The sequence below is a fragment of the Coregonus lavaretus genome, assembly GCF_964263955.1.
Source record: "Coregonus lavaretus genome assembly, chromosome: 25".
Taxonomy (NCBI): domain Eukaryota; kingdom Metazoa; phylum Chordata; class Actinopteri; order Salmoniformes; family Salmonidae; genus Coregonus; species Coregonus lavaretus.
In genome coordinates, this window is record NC_140012.1 from 21,981,296 (window position 1) to 22,003,432 (window position 22,137).

At 43.0% G+C, this 22,137-nt stretch overlaps 3 protein-coding genes across 4 annotated transcripts in view; 1 reads left to right on the plus strand and 2 right to left on the minus strand.

The window, feature by feature from the left end:
- Positions 1-411, minus strand: part of LOC311100617 (high mobility group protein HMG-I/HMG-Y-like) — a gene marked incomplete at its 5' end in the record, with an annotated part of 514 nt that extends 103 nt beyond the window's left edge. The window contains one exon of the mRNA XM_084141544.1: positions 1-411. This exon is cut by the window's left edge and continues 103 nt beyond it. Coding sequence (XP_083997670.1) covers positions 121-411 — 291 coding nt within the window. The 3' untranslated portion in view covers positions 1-120.
- Positions 1-16,402, plus strand: part of gas7b (growth arrest-specific 7b) — a 51,463-nt gene extending 35,061 nt beyond the window's left edge. For both annotated transcript variants that reach the window (XM_084142276.1, XM_084142277.1), the window contains exons 7-14: positions 2,314-2,429; positions 2,677-2,751; positions 8,686-8,764; positions 10,155-10,283; positions 13,553-13,676; positions 15,613-15,692; positions 15,925-16,023; positions 16,137-16,402. In XM_084142276.1, the coding sequence (XP_083998402.1) occupies positions 2,314-2,429; positions 2,677-2,751; positions 8,686-8,764; positions 10,155-10,283; positions 13,553-13,676; positions 15,613-15,692; positions 15,925-16,023; positions 16,137-16,250 (816 nt within the window). In that variant the 3' untranslated portion in view covers positions 16,251-16,402. The remainder of the gene's footprint in view (positions 1-2,313; positions 2,430-2,676; positions 2,752-8,685; positions 8,765-10,154; positions 10,284-13,552; positions 13,677-15,612; positions 15,693-15,924; positions 16,024-16,136) is intronic.
- LOC311100564 (myosin heavy chain, skeletal muscle) overlaps positions 16,402-22,137 on the minus strand; it is a gene marked incomplete at its 5' end in the record, with an annotated part of 21,675 nt that continues 15,939 nt past the window's right edge. The window contains 5 exons of the mRNA XM_084141467.1: positions 16,402-20,747; positions 20,952-21,098; positions 21,283-21,483; positions 21,637-21,807; positions 22,003-22,128. Coding sequence (XP_083997593.1) covers positions 20,592-20,747; positions 20,952-21,098; positions 21,283-21,483; positions 21,637-21,807; positions 22,003-22,128 — 801 coding nt within the window. The 3' untranslated portion in view covers positions 16,402-20,591. The remainder of the gene's footprint in view (positions 20,748-20,951; positions 21,099-21,282; positions 21,484-21,636; positions 21,808-22,002; positions 22,129-22,137) is intronic.

Below are 22,137 nucleotides of genomic sequence, written 5' to 3' on the forward strand. Positions count from 1 at the left end.
CTCCTTTGGCTAGAAGGCAAGAAAGTGAACAGTAGAACAGGGGTTGGGGTGGCACCAGTATTGGAGATTCAGACCAGCTCTGGTTGACAGGAAGTCAGTATGTTGAGTGAGGTAGCACGTTTACTGGTCTTCCTCCTCCTCCTCTCCTTCTTCAGATGATGATTCCTTGGCTGCCTGTTCCTCCTTTTCCTCCTTCTTAGGTCTTCCCCTGCGTTTCATCCCTGCAGTTGAGGCTGCTGGTGTCTTCTTGCCCTTGTTCTTGCTGCCTTTTGGCCTTCCCCTGGGCCTCTTTGGGGTAGGGGACCCACTGGGCTCATCAGAAGCACTTTTCACCGGTGGCTGTTTCCTTGGTCTTCCACGTCCCCTCTTCTCTGCTCCCTCTTTTGTTGAGATGGTGCCCTTATCACTCATGTTGAGGTGTAATCCTGATTTAAAATGAAGCAGGCGAAAGTGCGATACACAACACTACATTACACTACACTACACAACACTGCACTACACAACACTACTCTACAGTACACTACACAACACTACACTACACTACACTACACAACACTGCACTACACAACACTACAAAACACTACACTGCGATACACAACACAACACTGCACTACACTACACTACACTGCACTACACAACACTACAAAACACTACACTGCGATACACAACACTACACAACACAACACAACACTGCACTACACTACACTACACTGCGATACACAACACTACACAACACTACTCTACTCTACACTATTCAACACTGCACTACACTACACAACACTGCACTGCACTACACTACACAACACTACACAACACTACACTGCGAGACACAACACTACACTGCGATACATTACACTACGCTACACAACACTACACTGCAATACACAGCACTACATTACACTAGACTACACAACACTGCACTACACAACACAACACTACACTGCGGTACACAACACTACACTACATTACACTGCGGTACACAACACTATATTACACTACACTACACAACACTGCACTGCACTACACAACACTACACTGCGATACACAACACTATATTACACTACACAACACTACACAACACAACACGACACGACACAACACTACACTGCGATACACAACACTACACAACACTACACTGCGATCCCACACTACACAACACTACTCTACACTATACAACACTACACAACACTTCACTGCACTGCACTACTCTACACAAAACTACACTGCAATACACAACACAACACTACATTACACTACACTACACAACCCTGCACTACACTACACTACACTACACTGCACTACACTACACTACACTGCGGTACACAACACTACGCAACACTACACAACACTACACTACACTACACTGCGGTACACAACACTACACAACACTACACTGCGATACACAACACTACATTACACTACTCAACAATACACAGCACTACACTATACTACACTACATAGTCCTTGAGGACCACAGTTCTGCTGGTTTTCATGTCCCCTTGGTATGAATAATCAATACATTACTGCCCTAACTGTCCGGGCAAGAATAATAACAAATTAAAAAAACATTCAGACACTGCAGCCTTCAAGGACTGGAGTTGTGCTGCCTTGCCTTAGACTGCAGTCCACAGCTCTTCCATATAGACTGCCGTGCGATGCACACTTAGAAACAGGACACTTTACAGCTTCGGCAGCGTAAGGCTACAGAGATGTAGTAGAATAAAACATGACGTAGTGAGAGAGACCATGCTCAATGCATCTGTTTGGCTCTGTTTTCATTTCTCCCACGGCTGAAACGTAATCACCACCAGGTGTGTTCTCAGGTTTTAACGCTAACTGTCAGACTGGGCTAACATTACACTTTGAGGTGACAACACCGGAAGACGCTCGTAAAGAAAGAGTGGATACCATACACTGAGAGTGACAGTTTTCACTGAGACACAGAGGATCAGATTTAAACAGGTTGCCAAGTATTTAGTACTCCCCGCGGTGTGTGAAATGTAGACTTTCTATAACATTGGCTGTGGTGCTGTAGAATGGATCTGCAGTAAATATGGCCTGGTATTTTCCCAGCAATACAATACAATTAATAACTGTATGAATGAATGCATACTATGCAATACAGTACAATACAATACTATACTATACTGTACTGTACAATACAACACACAACACAATACAATACAACCCATCAGTGAATTTATTTTACAATAATGGTCATATTATTTGTGGATTGTTTGTTGATTTACAGTATGTTACACTAGATGTTGTTGTACAGTAGTGTGTATTTATGTTGTTGTTGTTGTTGTGTAGGAGGATAAGAAGGACTCTCAGGGGACAAGCTCTATCTCAGGGTTTGAGGTCTTGCTGCAGAAACAGCTGAAGGGGAAACAGATGCAGAAAGAGATGGCAGAGTTTATACGAGAAAGGTAACTACAAAATCCCATTTCATTATCTCAGCTGATTTGTCAACAATCCTGGTCAGACCAATGTTTCACAACTCAGCATTTTCATGTTTGACACAATGTGTTGCCATGAAAACCATGCAGTGGAAGATATGATTTCTTGAAATACATTTCCTTTTTTTTGCACAGACGTGCACTTTTCCCTTTTGCGCAAAACAGGAAGTGTTGCAATTATGTGGTAACAAGCAACTTTTCACCATCCCTCTTTCAGAATAAAGATAGAGGAGGAATATGCCAAGAGCCTCTCCAAGCTGTCACAGATTCCCCTTGCGGAACAGGAAGAAGGGTGAGTAAGCAGTGGCATCACTTCCTGTGGTGGTTCCTTGATAAAGAGGAACCTACATGTACACTGAGTATACAAAACATTAAGAACACCTGCTCTTTCCATGACATAGGCTGACCAGGTGAATCCAGGTTGAAAGCTGTAGATGAAGGGGAGGAGACAAGTTAATGAAGGATTTTTAAGCCTTGAGACAATTGAGACATGGATTGTGTATGTGTGCTATTAAGAGGGTGAATGGGCAAGACATAAGATTTAAGTGCCTTTGACCGTTTTTCACACTCAACAGTTTCCCGTGTGTATCAAGAATGCTCCACCTCCTAAAGGACATCCAGCCAACTTGACACAACTGTGGGAAGCATTGGAGTCAACATGGGCCAGCATCCCTATGGAACGCTTTTGACACCTTGTAGAGTCCATGCCCTGACGAATTGAGGCTGTTCTGAGTGCAAAAGGGGGGTTGCAACTCAATATTAGCAGTGGTGGAAAAAGTACCCAATTGTCATACTTGAGTAAAAGTAAAGATACCTTAATAGAAAATGACTAATGTAATAGTGAAAGTCACCCAGTAAAATACTACTTGAGTAAAAGTCTAAAAGTATTTGGTTTTAAATATAATTAAGTATCAAAAGTAAATGTAATTGTTAAAATATACTTACGTATCAAAAGTAAAAGTATGAATAACTTAAAATTCCTTATATTAAGCAAACCAGATTTTCTTGTTTTGAAAATGTACGGATAGCCAACACTCAGACATAATTTACAAACGAAGCATTTGTGTTTAGTGAGTCCGCCAGATCATAGGCAGTAGGGATGACATACATTACATTTACATTTTAGTCATTTAGCAGACGCTCTTATCCAGAGCGACTTACAGGAGCAATTAGGGTTAAGTGCCTTGCTCAAGGGCACATCGACAGATTTTCACCTAGTCGGCTCGGGGTTTAGAACCAGTGACCTTTCGGTTACTGGCACAACGCTCTTAACCACTAAGTTACCTGCCGACCAGAGATGTTCTCTTGATAAGTATGTGAATTGGACCATTTTCTGTCCTGCTAAGCATACAAAATATAACGAGTACTTTTGGGTGTCAGGGAAAATGTATGGAGTAAAAAGTACATTATTTTCTTTAGGAATGTAGTAAAGTAAAACTTGTCAAAAATACAAATAGTACAGTAAAGTACAGATACCCCAAATAACTACTTAAGTAGTACGTTAAAGTATTTTTACTTAAGCAATTTACACCACTGAATATTAGGAAGGTGTTCATAATGTTTGGTATACTCAGTGTATGTGTCACAGCTGGAATAGTTGTGGTCTGTCGCCTCACTCACACACTCTGCTCGGAAGATATGGCACAATACAAGAAAATCTCTCTGCGTCAACAATTTTAAAGATTCCATGTCCAAAAACATTTCAGAGATTATGCAAATTATTTGCCAACTCCTAGCTAACTACTAGACAATTCCTAGCCAACTCTTGTAGATATGAAAGGATTTGATGGTTGTACAGTTTAGACTAAGATGGTGGAGACTTTCTGATAAAACAATCATATAGCTAAGAGCAGGAACACTATGTTTATTGTTGGACTGGACAGCAGGGTACCATGGTTCCTCTCCCATTAGGGTGGTATGGGACCATATCAGCCCAGACTCACTGGTGAGCCTGAAACTGGTGAGACTGCATGGAGGCCCAGCCAGTCAGTAGAAGCTGTGAAACAGGAAGTGTGGTCGTCCTGTAAATCCCTACAACTTCCTTTGATCCAGACCCTCCAGACCCCGTCAGACTGTGCCTTTAAACCATTACATATGAGAGGAGGGAGGGAGGGATAGATAGATGGGGGATTGATAAAGAGACAGAGATGGGGGGACCGCACACAGTGAAGGAGAGAGAGGAAGAGAAAGAAAGAGAGTGAAAAGGGGGAACCCTCTTCAGTCTGGCACCACAGGGAAAACTCACGCTGTGAGCAGCTCTTTGTCTGGTACTCCCCTGGTAAATGGGTTCCTGGGGGGAATGGCAGGCTGTATGGTGAGGGTCCTGGGCTAGGCTGAAAGGGAGGGAAGGCTGTAAAAGAACGGCTGCATAGCACATTTACTACACAGACATAATGAGTCTGGCCACTGTACCAGACTTAACTACATTACATGCACTCTAAACACACACTGTGTTATGAGACTGACCTCTACCATATACCTGTACCAGATATTGGTCTTTAAGGCTCTAGGAGGGGGTGAGAATGGAGGCAGAGAAGAGAGAGGAGGTTTCTCATGCTACTGCTGCACCAGCTTATGAGATGCTTGATATATTGATGTTTATGATACTGCCCTACAGTCAACACTGAAACAAAGATGGTACGGCTCTTTCCTGCATTAGACATATGATGCTGGACTACTAAAACCCCTTCTCTGCGTTTTATACAACTCTGTATGAGTTGACCTCTCTCCACTACTGTACTGCACCAGTGTTATTGTGATAGAATAGCAGGGTTGGGTGGAATTGTTTCATATAGATTCTAGAATCTAGACGATGCCAGTGAGTTCCATCCACTCACACCCACCACATCCAGAGAGAGCAACACAATACTGTTATTATCTCCTCTCTCTCTACCCTGCTCTGTTGTCAGCCTGGCTGCCTGAACAATCACTGTTTTGTTGTTAGGCTCCTGCCATGCCTGCATCCGAGCCCAGAAATACTGCCTGTTTATTCCTGAATTTACCATTTGTCTGGCCGTAATGCAGCCCCCAGAGCATGTGACTAGTTTTTATCGCTAGATTCGCTACCAATCATGGGCTGTATTTACAGTGGGCTGGAAAGGAGTGGACACTGGTCGATTTGTTTCACAAAACTGTAGTTGGCAAATGCTCTCTGGGGTATGAATGCTTTTAGCAGCTGTCTTGAGGATATGAGTATGAGGAACCAACTGTGAATACGTTTTGGATCGGTGCCATTGGGTACTTTTAGTAGCCTACAACACTATAACCTACCAGTAGAGAAACCATCTTGGACAGGTCTCTCTTGCAAAATAAATTATTAATCTCAGTGGGACTTCTTGATCAGATAAAAGTTGCATACATAAAGTAAAAATACCTTTTTAGCTATTTGTTTGTGTGTATCTGTTCTTATCCATCTTGTCTCTTTTTTATCTATCTTCTACAGTGAGGGAAAAAAGTATTTGATCCCCTGCTGATTTTGTACGTTTGCCCATTGACAAAGAAATGATCAGTCTATAATTTTAATGGTAGGTTTATTTGAACAGTGAGAGACAGAATAACAACAAAAAAATCCAGAAAAGCGCATGTCAAAAATGTTATAAATTGATTTGCATTTTAATGAGGGAAATAAGTATTTGACCCCTCTGCAAAACATGACTTAGTACTTGGTGGAAAAACCCTTGTTGCCAATCACAGAGGTCAGACGTTTCTTGTAGTTGGCCACCAGGTTTGCACACATCTCAGGAGGGATTTTGTCCCACTCCTCTTTGCAGATTTTCTCCAAGTCATTAAGGTTTCGAGGCTGACGTTTGGCATCTCGAAACTTCAGCTCCCTCCACAGATTTTCTATGGGATTAAGGTCTGGAGACTGGCTAGGCCACTCCAGGACCTTAATGTGCTTCTTCTTGAGCCACTCCTTTGTTGCCTTGGCCGTGTGTTTTGGGTCATTGTCATGCTGGAATACCCATCCACGACCCATTTTCAATGCCCAGGCTGAGGGAAGGAGGTTCTCACCCAAGATTTGACGGTACAAGGCCCCGTCCATCGTCCCTTTGATGCGGTGAAGTTGTCCTGTCCCCTTAGCAGAAAAACACCCCCCAAAGCATAATGTTTCCACCTCCATGTTTGACGGTGGGGATGGTGTTCTTGGGGTCATAGGCAGCATTCCTCCTCCTCCAAACACGGCGAGTTGAGTTGATGCCAAAGAGCTCCATTTTGGTCTCATCTAACCACAACACTTTCACCCAGTTCTCCTCTGAATCATTCAGATGTTCATTGGCAAACTTCAGACGGGCATGTATATGTGCTTTCTTGAACACCTTCATGGTGTAGTGTGTTACCAATTGTTTTCTTGGTGACTATGGTCCCAGCTGCCTTGAGATCATTGACAAGATCCTCCCGTGTAGTTCTGGGCTGATTCCTCACCGTTTTCATGATCATTGCAACTCCACGAGGTGAGATCTTGCATGGAGCCCCAGGCCGAGGGAGATTGACAATTCTTTGGTGTTTCTTCCATTTGCAAATAATCGCACCTACTGTTGTCACCTTCTCACCAAGCTGCTTGACGATGGTCTTGTAGCCCATTCCAGCCTTGTGTAGGTCTACAATCTTGTCCCTGACATCCTTGGAGAGCTCTTTGGTCTTGGCCATGGTGGAGAGTTTGGAATCTGATTGATTGCTTGCTTCTGTGGACAGGTGCCTTTTATACAGGTAACAAGCTGAGATTAGGAGCACTCCCTTTAAGAGTGTGCTCCTAATCTCAGCTCGTTACCTGTTGATTGAGAGGGGGTCAAATACTTATTTCCCTAATTAAAATGCAAATCAATTTATAACATTTTTGACATGCGTTTTTCTGGATTTTTTATTCTGTCTCTCACTGTTCAAATAAACCTACCATTAAAATTATAGACGGATCATTTCTTTGTCAGTGGGCAAACGTACAAAATCATCAGGTGATCAAATACTTTTTTCCCTCACTGTATCTCTTCTCCGATGGCTCTGAAGGTAGCTGAATTTAGTATATTAAAGTGGAGATGGCAGAGCTGAGAGCAGGCAGAGAGCAGCACCCCGATGTTGTAGGAATGTAGCCTGCATGGGTGTCAGTCAGAGAGAATTCCACACGTCTTCCATTCAGAGCGGTGCTTTGATGTGACCTGGTTAGTGGTAAAGAGGCTAAAGACCCTCAGCCCCTCTCCTCCCCAGCTACAGACCCAGAGCCTGCAGTGCCTCGTGGCTGTATGAGTCTGCTGCTGGCTCACTTTATGGCCCTTGGATAAATATTCTGCTAATATTTGGAATGAAGGACTCAAGATTTATGTTCAGAGGACAAGAGGTTGCATAGTACTCAAGGCTAGCCTGGCGTCTCACTCACTGATGTACCATGGCTTTGAATTTTCCGCAAATTTCTGCTAGGATATGAAGACTTTTTAACAACATATGGTTCCCTCTGCTATGATCAGTGTTAATGTTGGTGTTCACTCACCTTTGTCATTATTTTCTGTAGGTATGATTGATTAGATATAAATTGACAAAGCATTAATTTGTGAACATTAATTAAAGATATATTATACATTTTCCCACACTGCACTATGGTACAGAGATTAAACAGTTCACTTGCAGAATGTAAGGAAGGGTTTAGCTTTATCTCATATCCTCAGTCTATACATCCTAACCAGACAGTAAACTTGCCGAGGACCAGGCACAGCTGTGAGATGGACTGCCTGCTGGGTTATATACTGCCTATGAACTTTTACACTGGACCTTCAGTTGAACCTCATCTCTCTCTCTCTGTTTGGCAGGATCCACCCTGACACTTCTCATCTTTTCATTCCCTCTCCCGCTTTCATTATCTCTCTTACTCCTTCCTTTCTCTCTCTCTCTCTCTCTCTCTCTCTCTCTCTCTCTCTCTCTCTCTCTCTCTCTCTCTCTCTCTCTCTCTCTCTCTCTCTCTCTCTCTCTCTCTCTCTCTCTCTCTCTCTCTCTCTCTCTCTCTCTCTCTCTCTCTCTCTCTCTCTCTCTCTCTCTCTCTCTCTCTGTGTAAAGCCTGTGTGGTCTTAGCTCTTGATGTGAGTGGTACTTAACTCCTACAGGATGTGGTCCTCTCACTCCTACCCTTCTTTCTACTATACCCCCCCCCCCCCCTTCTCTCTATCTGTCTCCTAGTACTCTGTGGTGTCATATAGTGATAGTGTGGTTTCTCTGTGGTCTAAAACGTTATCTCTCTCCTCAGTACTCTAGGGGAAGCCTGGGCTCAGTTGAAGAAGAGTTTGGCTGAAGAGGCTGAGGTTCACCTCAAGTTCTCCTCTAAGGTAACACACTTGACTGTATACTTTACTCAAATAATTATATTCCATTAAATCTATTGTGTTGATCCTGATTTAAGGTATAGGAGAACATTTTAAATGTTAGTCTTTCACTGAGTGTCTTGACATGACCTCAATTCACTGTACAGTGTATTTAATATTGTGTACCATGGTTTTGTAAGACTTAATTGAGGCCTATTTACTCTCTGGCCCTATGCTGCGAATTATACATGTATGATTGGTTTGTCGAGAGAGAGAGAGAGAGAGAGAGAGAGAGAGCGAGAGAGAGAGAGAGAGAGAGAGAGAGAGAGAGAGAGAGAGAGAGAGAGAGAGAGAGAGAGAGAGAGAGAGAGAGAGAGAGAGAGAGAGAGAGAGAGAGAGAGAGAGAGAGAGAGAGAGAGAGAGAGAGAGAGAGAGAGAGAGAGAGAGAGAGAGAGAGAGAGAGAGAGAGAGAGAGAGAGAGAGAGAGAGAGAGAGAGAGAGAGAGAGAGAGAGAGAGAGAGAGAGAGAGAGAGAGAGAGAGAGAGAGAGAGAGAGAGAGAGAGAGAGAGAGAGAGAGAGAGAGAGAGAGAGAGAGAGAGAGAGAGAGAGAGAGAGAGAGAGAGAGAGAGAGCGCGCAGCTGGACTGAGTGGAGGAAACAACGTCAGCGTTTCGATTCTCTGGAGACAGACAGACAAACAGATGTGCTGTATTCAGTACAGCTTGAGGTTTAGGGGGGAGAATGAGTATTGGGAGTGAGAGACTGAGCAGAGAGTATTATCTAGGAAAGGGGGGAGAGAAAATGAATACATTTGAATACATTCTACATGCACCTCTATCTCTTCAATAGCTATTTATTACCCTTAAATCGGTGTCCTATTCAATCCATTTCAACTAGGTTTCTGGAGTAATTTAATCATGTTTCCTCTTGCATTGTGCATTTAATGATTTGCCCATATCATTTCTATAAACTGTTTATGGGTAGGAGTCTATCTGTCTCCCAACAGTAAATAATATCCTGGTCCTAAGCAGATACTCTTCAGTAGAATCAAAGCAGCTCACAAATCAAACTCTACATTGACCTACTTTTATATTTTAGAGAGGAGACACATTTGTGACTATAAATCGTTGACAGCTCTGTCAGATAAACAAGTTTTATGGGTAAAAAGGGTAAAAAGGGCTTTTGTAAATAGCTGTCCCTTAGCCACTATGGATATGAGGTACAGGCATAAAAAACAAGACAAAAACAACACAGCTGTCAACTCAATACATCATTATTATAGGAAAGGCCATGGCCAGCTGTTTTTGCTAACCACATGACTTAAACAGGAAAAAACCCAGGTAATGTTATAGGCCTTCCAAACAGTTGTCTCCAATGAGGTCTGCATTTAAACTGTTGTTATTGAACTCTTTCAGCTCCAGAGTGAGGTGGAGAAGCCTCTGTTGACGTTCAGAGATAACTTTAAGAAGGACATGAAGCGGTTCGACCATCACATCGCAGAACTACGAAAACATCTGGTCGGACGACACACAGCCGTGGAGAAGGTACACATCCTGACGCAACGAGACGCAACAAACACATACACATGCAGGCACACACACACACACACACACAAATACACACACAAAAAGATACATTTACATTGTTTACATTTTAGTCATTTAGCAGACGGTCTTATCCAGAGCGACTTACATTAGTGATACAAAAGTTGACGCAATAATAACCGTCCTTGCACTTTGCAGCTGTAGAATTTCAGGAATCTTCTCACGTGATTAACATTTTTGGGGGGTTTGTATCATTTGATTTACACAACATGCCTACCACTTTGAAGATGCAAAATAAAAAAAAATTGTGAAACAAACAAGAAATAAGACAAAAAACGAAAAACTTGAGCATGCATAACTATTCACCCCCCCAAAGTCAATACTTTGTAGAGCCACCTTTTGCAGCTGCAAGTCTCTTGAGGTATGTCTCTATAAGCTTGGCACATCTAGCCACTGGGATTTTTGCCCATTCTTCAAGGCAAAACTGCTCCAGCTCCTTCAAGTTGGATGGGTTCCACTGGTGTACAGCAATCTTTAAGTCGTACCACAGATTCTCAATTGGATTGAGGTCTGGGCTTTGACTAGGCCATTCCAAGACATTTAAATGTTCCCCCTTAAACCACTCAAGTGTTGCTTTAGCAGTATGCTTAGGGTTATTGTTCTGCTGGAAGGTGAACCTCCGTCCCAGTCTCAAATCTCTGGAAGACTGAAACAGGTTTCCATCAAGGATTTCCCTGTATTTAGCGCAAGCCATCATTCCTTCAATTCTGACCAGTTTCCCAGTCTCTGCCGATGAAAAACATCCTCACAGCTTGATGCTGCCACCACCATGCTTCACTGTGGGGATGGTGTTCTTGGGGTGATGAGAGGTGTTGGGTTTCCTTGATGGCCAAAAAGCTCAATTTTAGTCTCATCTGACCAGAGTACCTTCTTCCATATGTTTGGGGAGTCTCCCACATGGCTTTTGCCGAACATCAAATGACTCTGGGGCCTTTCAGAACAGGTGTATATACAGTCGTGGTCAAAAGTTTTGAGAATGACACAAGTATTGGTCTTCACAAAGTTTGCTGCTTCAGTGTTTTTAGATATTTTTGTCAGATGTTAGTATGGTATACTGAAGTATAATTACAAGCATTCCATAAGTGTCAACGGCTTTTATTGACAATTACATTAAGTTTATGCAAAGAGTCAATATTTGCAGTGTTGACCCTTCTTTTTCAAAACCTCTGCAATCCACCCTGGCATGCTGTCAATTAACTTCTGGGCCACATCCTGACTGATAGCAGCCCATTCTTGCATAATCAATGCTTGGAGTTTGTCAGAATTTGAGGGTTTTTGTTTGTCCACCCGCCTTTTGAGGATCGACCACAAGTTCTCAATGGGATTAAGGTCTGGGGAGTTTCCTGGCCATGGACCCAAAATGTCATTGATTTGTTCCCCGATCCACTTAGTTATCACTTTTGCCTTAAGGCAAGGTGCTCCATCATGCTGGAAAAGGCATTGGTCGTCACCAAACTGTTCTTGGATGGTTGGGAGAAGTTGCTCTCGGAGGATGTGTTGGTACCATTCTTTATTCATGACTGTGTTCTTAGGCAAAGTTGTAAGTGAGTCCACTGCCTTGGCTGAGAAGCAACCCCACACATGAATGGTCTCCAGATGCTTTACTGTTGGCATGACAAAGGACTGATGGTAGCGCTCACCTTGTCTTCTCTGGACAAGGTGTTTTCCGGATGCCCCAAACAATTGGAAAGGGGATTCATCAGAGAAAATGACTTTACCCCAGTCCTCAGCTGTCCAATCCCTGTACCTTTTTGCAGAATATCAGTCTGTCCCTGATGTTTTTCCTAGAGAGAAGTGGCTTCTTTGCTGCCTTTCTTGACATACAAGCTCTACACTGGTGGTGCCCCGATCCCGCAGCTGAATCAACTTTAGGAGTTGGTCCGGGTGCTTGCTGGACTTTCTTGGGCGCCCTGACGCCTTCTTCACAACAATTGAACCTCTCTCCTTGAAGTTCTTGATGATCCGATAAATGGTTGATTTAGGTGCAATCTTACTAGCAGCAATAGCCTTGCCTCTGAAGCCCTTTTTGTGCAAAGCAATGATGACGGCACGTGTTTCCTCGCAGGTAACCATGGTTAACAGAGGATTAACAATGATTTCAAGCACCACCCTCCTTTTAAAGCTTCCAGTCTGTTATTATAATATAATATGCCATTTAGCAGACGCTTTTATCCAAAGCGACTTACAGTCATGCGTGCATACATTTTTACGTATGGGTGGTCCCGGGGATCGAACCCACTACCTTGGCGTTACAAGCGCCGTGCTCTACCAGCTGAGCTACAGAGGACCACAGTTTTCTAACTCAATCAGCATGACAGAGTGATCTTCAGCCTTGTCCTCGTCAACACTCTCACCTGTGTTAACGAGAGAATCACTGACATGATGGCAGCTGGTCCTTTTGTGGCAGGGCTGAAATGCAGTGGAAATGTTTTTTTGGGATTAAGTTCATTTTTATGGAAAATAGGGACTTTGCAATTAATTGCAATTCATCTGATCGATCACTCTTCATGACATTCTGGAGTATATGCAAATTGCCATCATCAAAACTGAGGCAGCAGACTTTGTGAAAATTAGTATTTGTGTCATTCTCAAAACGTTTGACCACGACTGTAGAGGACCGTTTCCTGTCAACACACACAAACACACACGCACACACAAACACTACCTCTTTGTGCTTCTATAAATAATGATTGGACCGATCCCTTCAGCTACCATAGACCTGTCAACTCCTCCACATCAGTCATCTAGACATTCATAATGCATTTCACACAAGTGGCTAATAGAAAGTAATAGCCTACTGCAGGGTAGGCAACCCTGTTCCTGGAGTGCTGCAGGTACTGCAGGATTTTGTTCCAACAAGGCACCACACCTGACCAACTGAGCTAATTGACCAACTGAGCTAATTTCAACACACCTGGTCTTCCAGGTCGGTTAAATCAAAAACATGAAGTGCCTGCGGTACTCCAGAACCAGGGTTGCCTACCCTTGGCCTACTGCAATACCCTGCGGTATGTCCCCATTCACTTTGTTATAAGCGTTCATAACAGCTTATATCAATGTTATGACAGCCTTTATAACATCTGAATACATCTCTAGGCTTGTAAGGCTCTAGCGGACAGACAGAAGGACCTGGAGGTGAAGACCCAGCAGCTATATGCATTCATAACAGCTTATAACAGCTTTTATAACATGTAAATATATCTCTCTAGGCCCGTAAGGCTCTAGCAGACAGACAGAAGGACCTGGAGGTGAAGACCCAGCAGCTGGAGATCAAACTAAGCAACAAGATCGAGGAGGACATCAAGAAGGCCCGGCGGAAATCCACACAAGCAGGTCAGAGTCCAGGTCAAAGGTCAATCCAAAGGTCATCAGTCACTGTGGGGTTTGCCAGTGGGGTCAAAGGCTCACATGTTTGTTATAACTGATGGGGGTGTCACTAATTCCGTCCCCATCTGGGTGTCTGAGTATTTTATCTGTACAGATGACAGGTTATTATAGTACAAATCTGACCAAGTGAGACTAGGGTGTAGCTAGCTAACACCTAACTTTAAACAAAAAGTTGTTTATGACTTGATAAACAGACACTCTAAACTTTATACAAACAGTCATCATGAATGTGCTGCCAGTGTTATGTCCAATGGCATGTTGCCGTGGAGACCGAGTACACATGCAGAATAGCATAAATAGCAATTAACAAGAAGAAAAGGAAAGTTCCTATAAGAAAGCTCTTGAAGCTGGCAAATGTGCAATGGAACAGAAAGGTGTCTTGAGGCTTAATCTCATTCCTCAGGTGCGTTTAAGTGCCTCCTTGTTTGACTATCAGATGGAGATAGATTAAACCACATGCTTTGCAGTGCTATCTATACAGTAGACATTTAACTGTGTATGAGTCACTGGTTTATCAGCAGTTTCACTGAAGCTGGGGGTCTGTGGAACGACATGGAGAACAGAAAGGGAGGGAGGGAGGGAGGGAGGTAGAGGGAAGGAGAGGGGGAAGGAGAGGGAGAGAGAGGGGGAAGGAGAGGAAGAGGGAAGGAGAGGGAGGGAGAGGGGGAAGGAGAGGAAGAGGGAGAGGGAAGGAGAGAGAGGGAGAGAGAGGATGTGTGTAGTGTAGACAAAATGTAGTTTTAAGGTTAGAGATTTAGAAAAGTAACTGTTGAGAGTAAACAGATGACGACCTCCTCCAGTGTGACATCATCTCTGGACCATTCACTCACGTCATGGATCGCCAGATACTCACAGTGAGGGGTGGATAAACACACACACTCGCAGACTTGCACACACTCGCACACCCACTCACCCACGCACGCACGCACTCACACACCACACACCACACGCCACACACTCACACCTCCTCTTTGCTTACGTAATCTGTGTGAAAAACAGCAGCAGTTGTTTGTGATGATGATGACAGTGTGTGTGCCAGCTATGACAGTCGTGTGAAGGAGGCAGAGAGGACAGAGAGCGCGCCAACACACAACACAATGCATCTGCTTCGCCTTTAGCAAGGCTACATTCTCAGTCCCAGTCTCCCATAAATCTGTTCTCTACCCTGACTAAAGGCAATTCATTAAACACAATGTACTGTATCTCTACAAATATATACTATTACTAAGTCTTAAGGGAATTAAACACTGTGTAGGATAATAGGTTTAAACATGCATTTTAGGATAATCTCAGTGTCTATATTCAGGCAATAAATGATGAAACAGAGAAGTTGGGATTGTCAGGGAGAGAAGGGAAGGGATTGAAAATCACTGTCTTGGGTTAGTCACATATCAGTGTAATTTCTATCTGATTTTATTTTATGAGTAGGATATGTTAGGCTACATACATGTTCTTGTCAGTATGTATTACACTGTAATTAGAATGTATCAGACTGCACTGTGTATTAGATTATTCATATTAGATTATCTGATTATCTATATGTTAGGAAGAGTAGCTGCTGCGTCAGGGGCTAATGGGGACCCTAATAAAATACTACAAATAAAATACTATATAACACTGAAATCAGATATAGATTAATTTATAGCAGGTTGTTTTGCAATGTGAGCCTTAGTTATTGTTTTTTTTGTTGGCGCTAACGTTCAAGGAGAAGAAGGAAGAGGGGCGTTCTCTTCTGTAAATTCATATTTGGACTGTGACTCCCCCTGCTGGAGAGGTTATTGAACAACCGTTTCATATGTCATAAACCAAGAAATGAGAAAGGTGTTAGCCAGTGTCCAAAGTACAGATAAGTTTGTCTAAACATAATTTTTTTCTCTACCAGGAGATGACCTGATGCGCTGTGTCGACCTTTACAACCAGTCCCAGTCCAAATGGTTTGAGGAGATGGTGACCACAAGCCTGGTAAGACTCTTCTCCTGTAGTTCATATTCTCCTTTGTATTTCCTCCTTTTATTTATAGTGACTCTGTATGTAACTTAATGCTTTGGTAGCCTGGCTGCTAGTCTGTTTCTACTTCAGCCATCTTCAGAAACAGTGAGGCTGGCTATCGAGGCTTTGGTTTTAACTACAGAAAGGATGAATCTGAATCATGTAATCTAAAACCCTGTTCCCTTCAATCCGTTCTGTCCATCAGGAGTTGGAGAGGCTGGAGGTAGAGAGGGTGGAGATGATACGACAGCATCTGTGTCAGTACACCACCTTGCGGCATGAGACGGACATGTTTAACCAGAGTGTAAGTCAAGCACTACCTCGTAGTACCAGTAAAGGGCACTAAATGCCTTGTTTTTTTTCACACACACACACAAACATACAGGGTATTGACTGTTTTTCCACCTGTCCCTGCAGACGATGGAGCCGGTGGATCAGCTGTTACAGAGTGTGGACCCAGCTAAAGACCGAGAGCTCTGGGTCCAGGAGCATAAGACAGGAGACATCAGGCCTGTGGACATTGAGATATAACACACCTGGTTCCCAGGGGTCACACACGTGGATCCACAAGCCTAAATCTTTACCCTGCGCTTCAAGACCTTCAGTCCCCTCACTAAAGTGAACTTTGAGATATTATGGACATCCTGAGAAATGAGGATAAGTCACTCCACAGATTCACAGACACCTGGGGGGGGAGGGAGGGAGAGGGAGAGAGGGAGGGAATGAGTGAGAGTGTGAGAGAGTGAGAGAGAGAGAGAGAGTGAGAGAGAGAGGTTTTAAGATTAAAGATTTAGAAAAGTAACTGTTGAGAGATACAGTCGTCTTCTACCAGTGGGTATGCTCTTTAATGGCATGATTCACACTGTCAACTCATTGGACTAAAGAGATTCAGAAAGTGAATGACAGCAGTGTACCACCAGACAGTATTCTTGATGCCCTTGAGGATTCTATATGTATGGTAGACAGACAGTGTTCATTATGCCCTAGACCTAGAGGACTACTATAGGGAAGACAGGTGTGTATATGGGCCAAACTCAGGTGAGGGGGATGTATTACCAACATGTACAAACGGCATGGCTATTTTGACCTGTACATAATCTATGGGCTACAGTACAAGCCTGTGGGACTGAGGCTGTGTGTGCTTTATCCTCTTCCTCAAAAAAATCCCAAACAAACTCTGTAAATTGTTGGCCAACTGAAATACTGACGCAGAGTTTAATGATGAAATTTAACACCTACTGCTGCTTCTATGTAATAAACTGTACACAAATGCATTCCAATTTATAGATTATATTTGATCTGCGCCACTAAATTGAAACTATAAAGGTGAACAAAAGGTTTTTAAGGTGAATATTGATTCTGTAAACCTATTTCAAATGGGTCGTTTTGAAGAGAGATTGACACAAATTTAACAAATCTACAATGTTTTGTGATGTTTTTCGTACTGTTGAAATTCATCAACATTTTAAATATAGTCTATAAGGGGGCAGAACAACTGGGATCCTGTTACAAGGGAATGTGCTTTAGCTTTTGTAAATACAAAATTAATATACTATATGTAAGATAATGGGGTGTAGAAGTAAAACCTCTAGAGAATGAAGGATGTAAAATAATGTGAAATAGTGGAATCTGCAGCGAAACAGATTATATATATATATACATTACACAGGAGTGATGGTGCAGATAATATATTAAACTGATATTACACAATGCTTATTTTTATACTAAATGAAAATTACAACAACGTTGTTTCAGAGACATGCTAACTGGATACAAATCCTCAACTGAAGTTGAAATTATACACTGCTCAAAAAAATTAAGGGAACATTAAAATAACACATCCTAGATCTGAATGAATGAAATAATCTTATTAATGTGCTGACAACAAAATCACACAGAAATTATCAATGGAAATCAAATTTATCAACCCATGGAGGTCTGGATTTGGAGTCACCCTCAAAATTAAAGTGGAAAACCACACTACAGGCTGATCCAACTTTGATGTAATGTCCTTAAAACAAGTCAAAATTAGGCTCAGTAGTGTGCGTGGCCTCCACGTGCCTGTATGACCTCCCTACAACGCCTGGGCATGCTCCTGATGAGGTGGCGGATGGTCTCCTGAGGGATCTCCTCCCAGACCTGGACTAAAGCATCCGCCAACTCCTGGACAGTCTGTGGTGCAACGTGGCGTTGGTGGATGGAGCGAGACATGATGTCCCAGATGTGCTCAATTGGATTCAGGTCTGGGGAACGGGCGGGCCAGTCCATAGCATCAATGCCTTCCTCTTGCAGGAACTGCTGACACACTCCAGCCACATGAGGTCTAGCATTGTCTTGCATTAGGAGGAACCCAGGGCCAACCGCACCAGCATATGGTCTCACAAGGGGTCTGAGGATCTCATCTCGGTACCTAATGGCAGTCAGGCTACCTCTGGCGAGCACATGGAGGGCTGTGCGGCCCCCCAAAGAAATGCCACCCCACACCATGACTGACCCACCGCCAAACCGGTTATGCTGGAGGATGTTGCAGGCAGCAGAACATTCTCCACGGCGTCTCCAGACTCTGTCACGTCTGTCACATGTGCTCAGTGTGAACCTGCTTTCATCTGTGAAGAGCACAGGGCGCCAGTGGCGAATTTGCCAATCTTGGTGTTCTCTGGCAAATGCCAAACGTCCTGCATGGTGTTGGGCTGTAAGCACAACCCCCACCTGTGGACGTCATACCACCCTCATGGAGTCTGTTTCTGACCGTTTGAGCAGACACATGCACATTTGTGGCCTGCTGGAGGTCATTTTGCAGGGCTCTGGCAGTGCTCCTCCTGCTCCTCCTTGCACAAAGGCGGAGATAGCAGTCCTGCTGCTGGGTTGTTGCCCTCCTACGGCCTCCTCCACGTCTCCTGATGTACTGGCCTGTCTCCTGGTAGCGCCTCCATGCTCTGGACACTACGCTGACAGACACAGCAAACCTTCTTGCCACAGCTCGCATTGATGTGCCATCCTGGATGAGCTGCACTACCTGAGCCACTTGTGTGGGTTGTAGACTCCGTCTCATGCTACCACTAGAGTGAAAGCACCGCCAGCATTCAAAAGTGACCAAAACATCAGCCAGGAAGCATAGGAACTGAGAAGTGGTCTGTGGTCACCACCTGCAAAACCAGTCCTTTATTGGGGGTGTCTTGCTAATTGCCTATAATTTCCACCTGTTGTCTATTCCATTTGCACAACAGCATGTGACATGTATTGTCAATCAGTGTTGCTTCCTAAGTGGACAGTTTGATTTCACAGAAGTGTGATTGACTTGGAGTTACATTGTGTTGTTTAAGTGTTCCCTTTATTTTTTTGAGCAGTGTAGTATATCATTATCCTGTTTCTCTCCTGTAAGTATTATGTACATGTTACTACTGTTCCATGCAGATGCATACATGTTGTACAGACTGTTCCATTACTATTTGTTTGGTGCAACAAGAACCTTGAACGTTTCAAGGATCCTGCATATGGACATAACTGCTGAATGTTTGGCATTAATGTTTTTGCATTGATATGATAAATATATAGATATACATTTTATGTTACAACTATCTCTGGCAGTTCCTTTCTGCAGTTTTTATTTTACAATATAACCAGATGATTTTTGTAGGTGTTTGTGTTTCTGGCAAATGATTTTGAGGGTACAAGAAGACATCTAAGGAATGAAAAAAGGTTTTATTTCTTAAAATCACATTCAACAATAAAATGCTTTGGACAAGTAATGTTACATTTTTTTGGCAGTGATATATATTTCTGCACATTATATAAAGGTAAACTTTGATATAGCATCTTCCTAAAATCTTACGTCCGAAATACTGGTAACACTTTATTTGGATAGTCCATCTGTAGATGCTCTACAGATGGTCATGCTATCAATGAACTATCTGTTGACAAGCAACTGCTTGCTAAGGTTACGGTTAGGTTTAGAATAAGGGTTAAGGTTAGGGTTAGAGTAAAGGTTAGGATAAGGGTTAAGTTTAGGGTTAGAGTTAGAAGATCATTTGTTGAAATGTTACTGATAGTCTGTAGAGCATCTACAGATGGACTATCCAAATAAAGTGTTAACGAAATTCTTACCCGACATGCAAGCGGGTATAACCTCAGATGCCAATGGAAGACTTGAGATACAAATGCAGATTTCAGGTTAGGATATTGCCCCTAGTTGCAAAATGTCATGCACATTACTGATGCATAACTTTACTTGGTCAAACTCTTTGGATGAGCACGTAGAATGAGAGTAAAATGTAAACACAAACTTTCTTTTGACTTCCATCTTTAAACTATGTCTATCAATGCTTTATAACCAAGCATCAATTTTATCTTGTATCTTTTTTTACATATCATTTGAGCTGGAGAATATAAACATAATGTAGTTTAATTAGAGTGGTACTGGTTATCATCAGTATTATGAACTGAATCACAAACAAATACCTAGGATGGATGAAATCATATGTCTGAATTGCTTTGAAATGTCTGTAGGGAAATTGGTTTGGACACATACAGACATAGGATCTTAATTTGAACACTCGTTTGTTGCTGAGAATTTTCCTGCACAGCAGGAAATGCAAACTTGTAATTTATTTGAGTTTTAAAAAGGCTTCTAAAGTTTGTAATTTCCACTTAAAAATGTCAGACTTGATTTGCCCTATCGAAAAATGTATCAACCCCTACAGAAATGGCCATTAATTATAATCCACATAATAATTCACATTTCCTGTTGCTGCAGGATTATTTTCCTGCTGTAGCAAACTGACTCAAATTAAGATCATAATTCTGTAAGACAGTACATGTTTCTTTGCTCCCACTGGAATGTTTGGTACATCCAACTGACTCCTTCCCTAGGTGCTAGTCTATCATGAGTTTCTTCAGGGAGTTGAGATAGGCTGGGATGAGGGAACTGACCGAGTCATTGTCGTCGTTGATGATCTTCTCACATCTACCCTCTGACCCCACGGAACTGGGTGACCTCACGATCCCCCCAGGGTACGGCGTGCTGTAACCCTGGAAACACGCAAGAGGACAAAACATCAGATCAACGTTATGATTACTTACTTGACTAACAACAACTCAACCCAATACATAGAATTTATCTTTTGATCTTTAAATTTAAAGCACAGATGTGACCCACAGATTCAGTACAGACAACATTAATGATGATTTGACTATCCTGAATTCAAGTTCATGTGGTAAGGTTATGGGACTTACAGAGGAGTATCCCTTGCTGAAGCTGCCGCGGTTCTTGGTCCTGATCTTGGTGAGGGCTGACTCAGCGATGTCTGCCCTTTCCTCAGCATCGTCCAGCTCATGTACTGTCTTCCTGTACTTAGCGAGGTTCATGTTGGCCTGCTCCTCCTTTTAGGAAAGGTGCAAGTCATGTTGTAAAGCAAAATATGGAGTCTAGAGAACGGAATGAGAGAAACAGAGATAGACTGACAGAGAGAAAGCGAGAGGAGGGGAAGAGGGAGAGAGAGCGAGAGAAACAGATGGATGGACAGATGGACAGACAGGCAAACAGACAGACAGACAAGAGCCTTACCGTCTCCTCTACTTGTCTCTTGTAGGCCTTCATCTTGTTCTGGAGTCTCTCCACCAGTTCCTGCATGCGGTGTTGGTTCTTCTGGTCCTCCTCGGACTGGAACAGCAGCTCCTTCAGACGACGCTCGTTCTTACGCAGCGTCTTCACTGTCTCAGCGTGACGCTTCAGCTCCGAGTCCAGCTCCAACTCCAGCTCCTTCACCTAGAGACAGACACATGGTCAGTCTAGAAAAATATACATTTTGATGCCCATCTTTCTCTGTAAACCTGAAAAACTGGGCAATGTGACAGAAACAGCCATTTCAAAGTTTAGGAACAGTGTTTGTGCATATGTGAGTTTTGTGTGTGTGCTTACCTTGCCCTCCAGTTTCTGGATGATCTTCTTGCCTCCTTTGAGGGCCATCTGCTCAGCCTCATCCAGCCTGGTGCCCATGTCCTTTATCTGGGCCTCCAGACCCTTCTTCACCCGCTCCATGTGCAGGGTGTGGTCCTGCTCTAACCTCAACTCCTCTGACACACGTGCTCCCTGGAGAGAGGGGACAGAGAGACATCAATATCTATTCCACTGGTTCTCAAAGACAGGCATACATACAGTACATTTGTATTGTGTTGATACTTGGAGAAATACATTTTTATTTTAAAAAAATATATAAATTATGTTCTATTGACAAGTCAATTAAAATCAATTATCCTAATGATCAAAAATCCAGTATTGTCCTACCTCACAGTTGGCCTTCTTGATCTTGTCGTTGGCTCCTCTCAGTTCGTTCTGCAGCTCCTCATGCTCCTGCTGCAGTGCCTGTAGATCCACATCCAGTTTCCTCCTACCACTCAGCGCTGACTGGAACTACAGGAG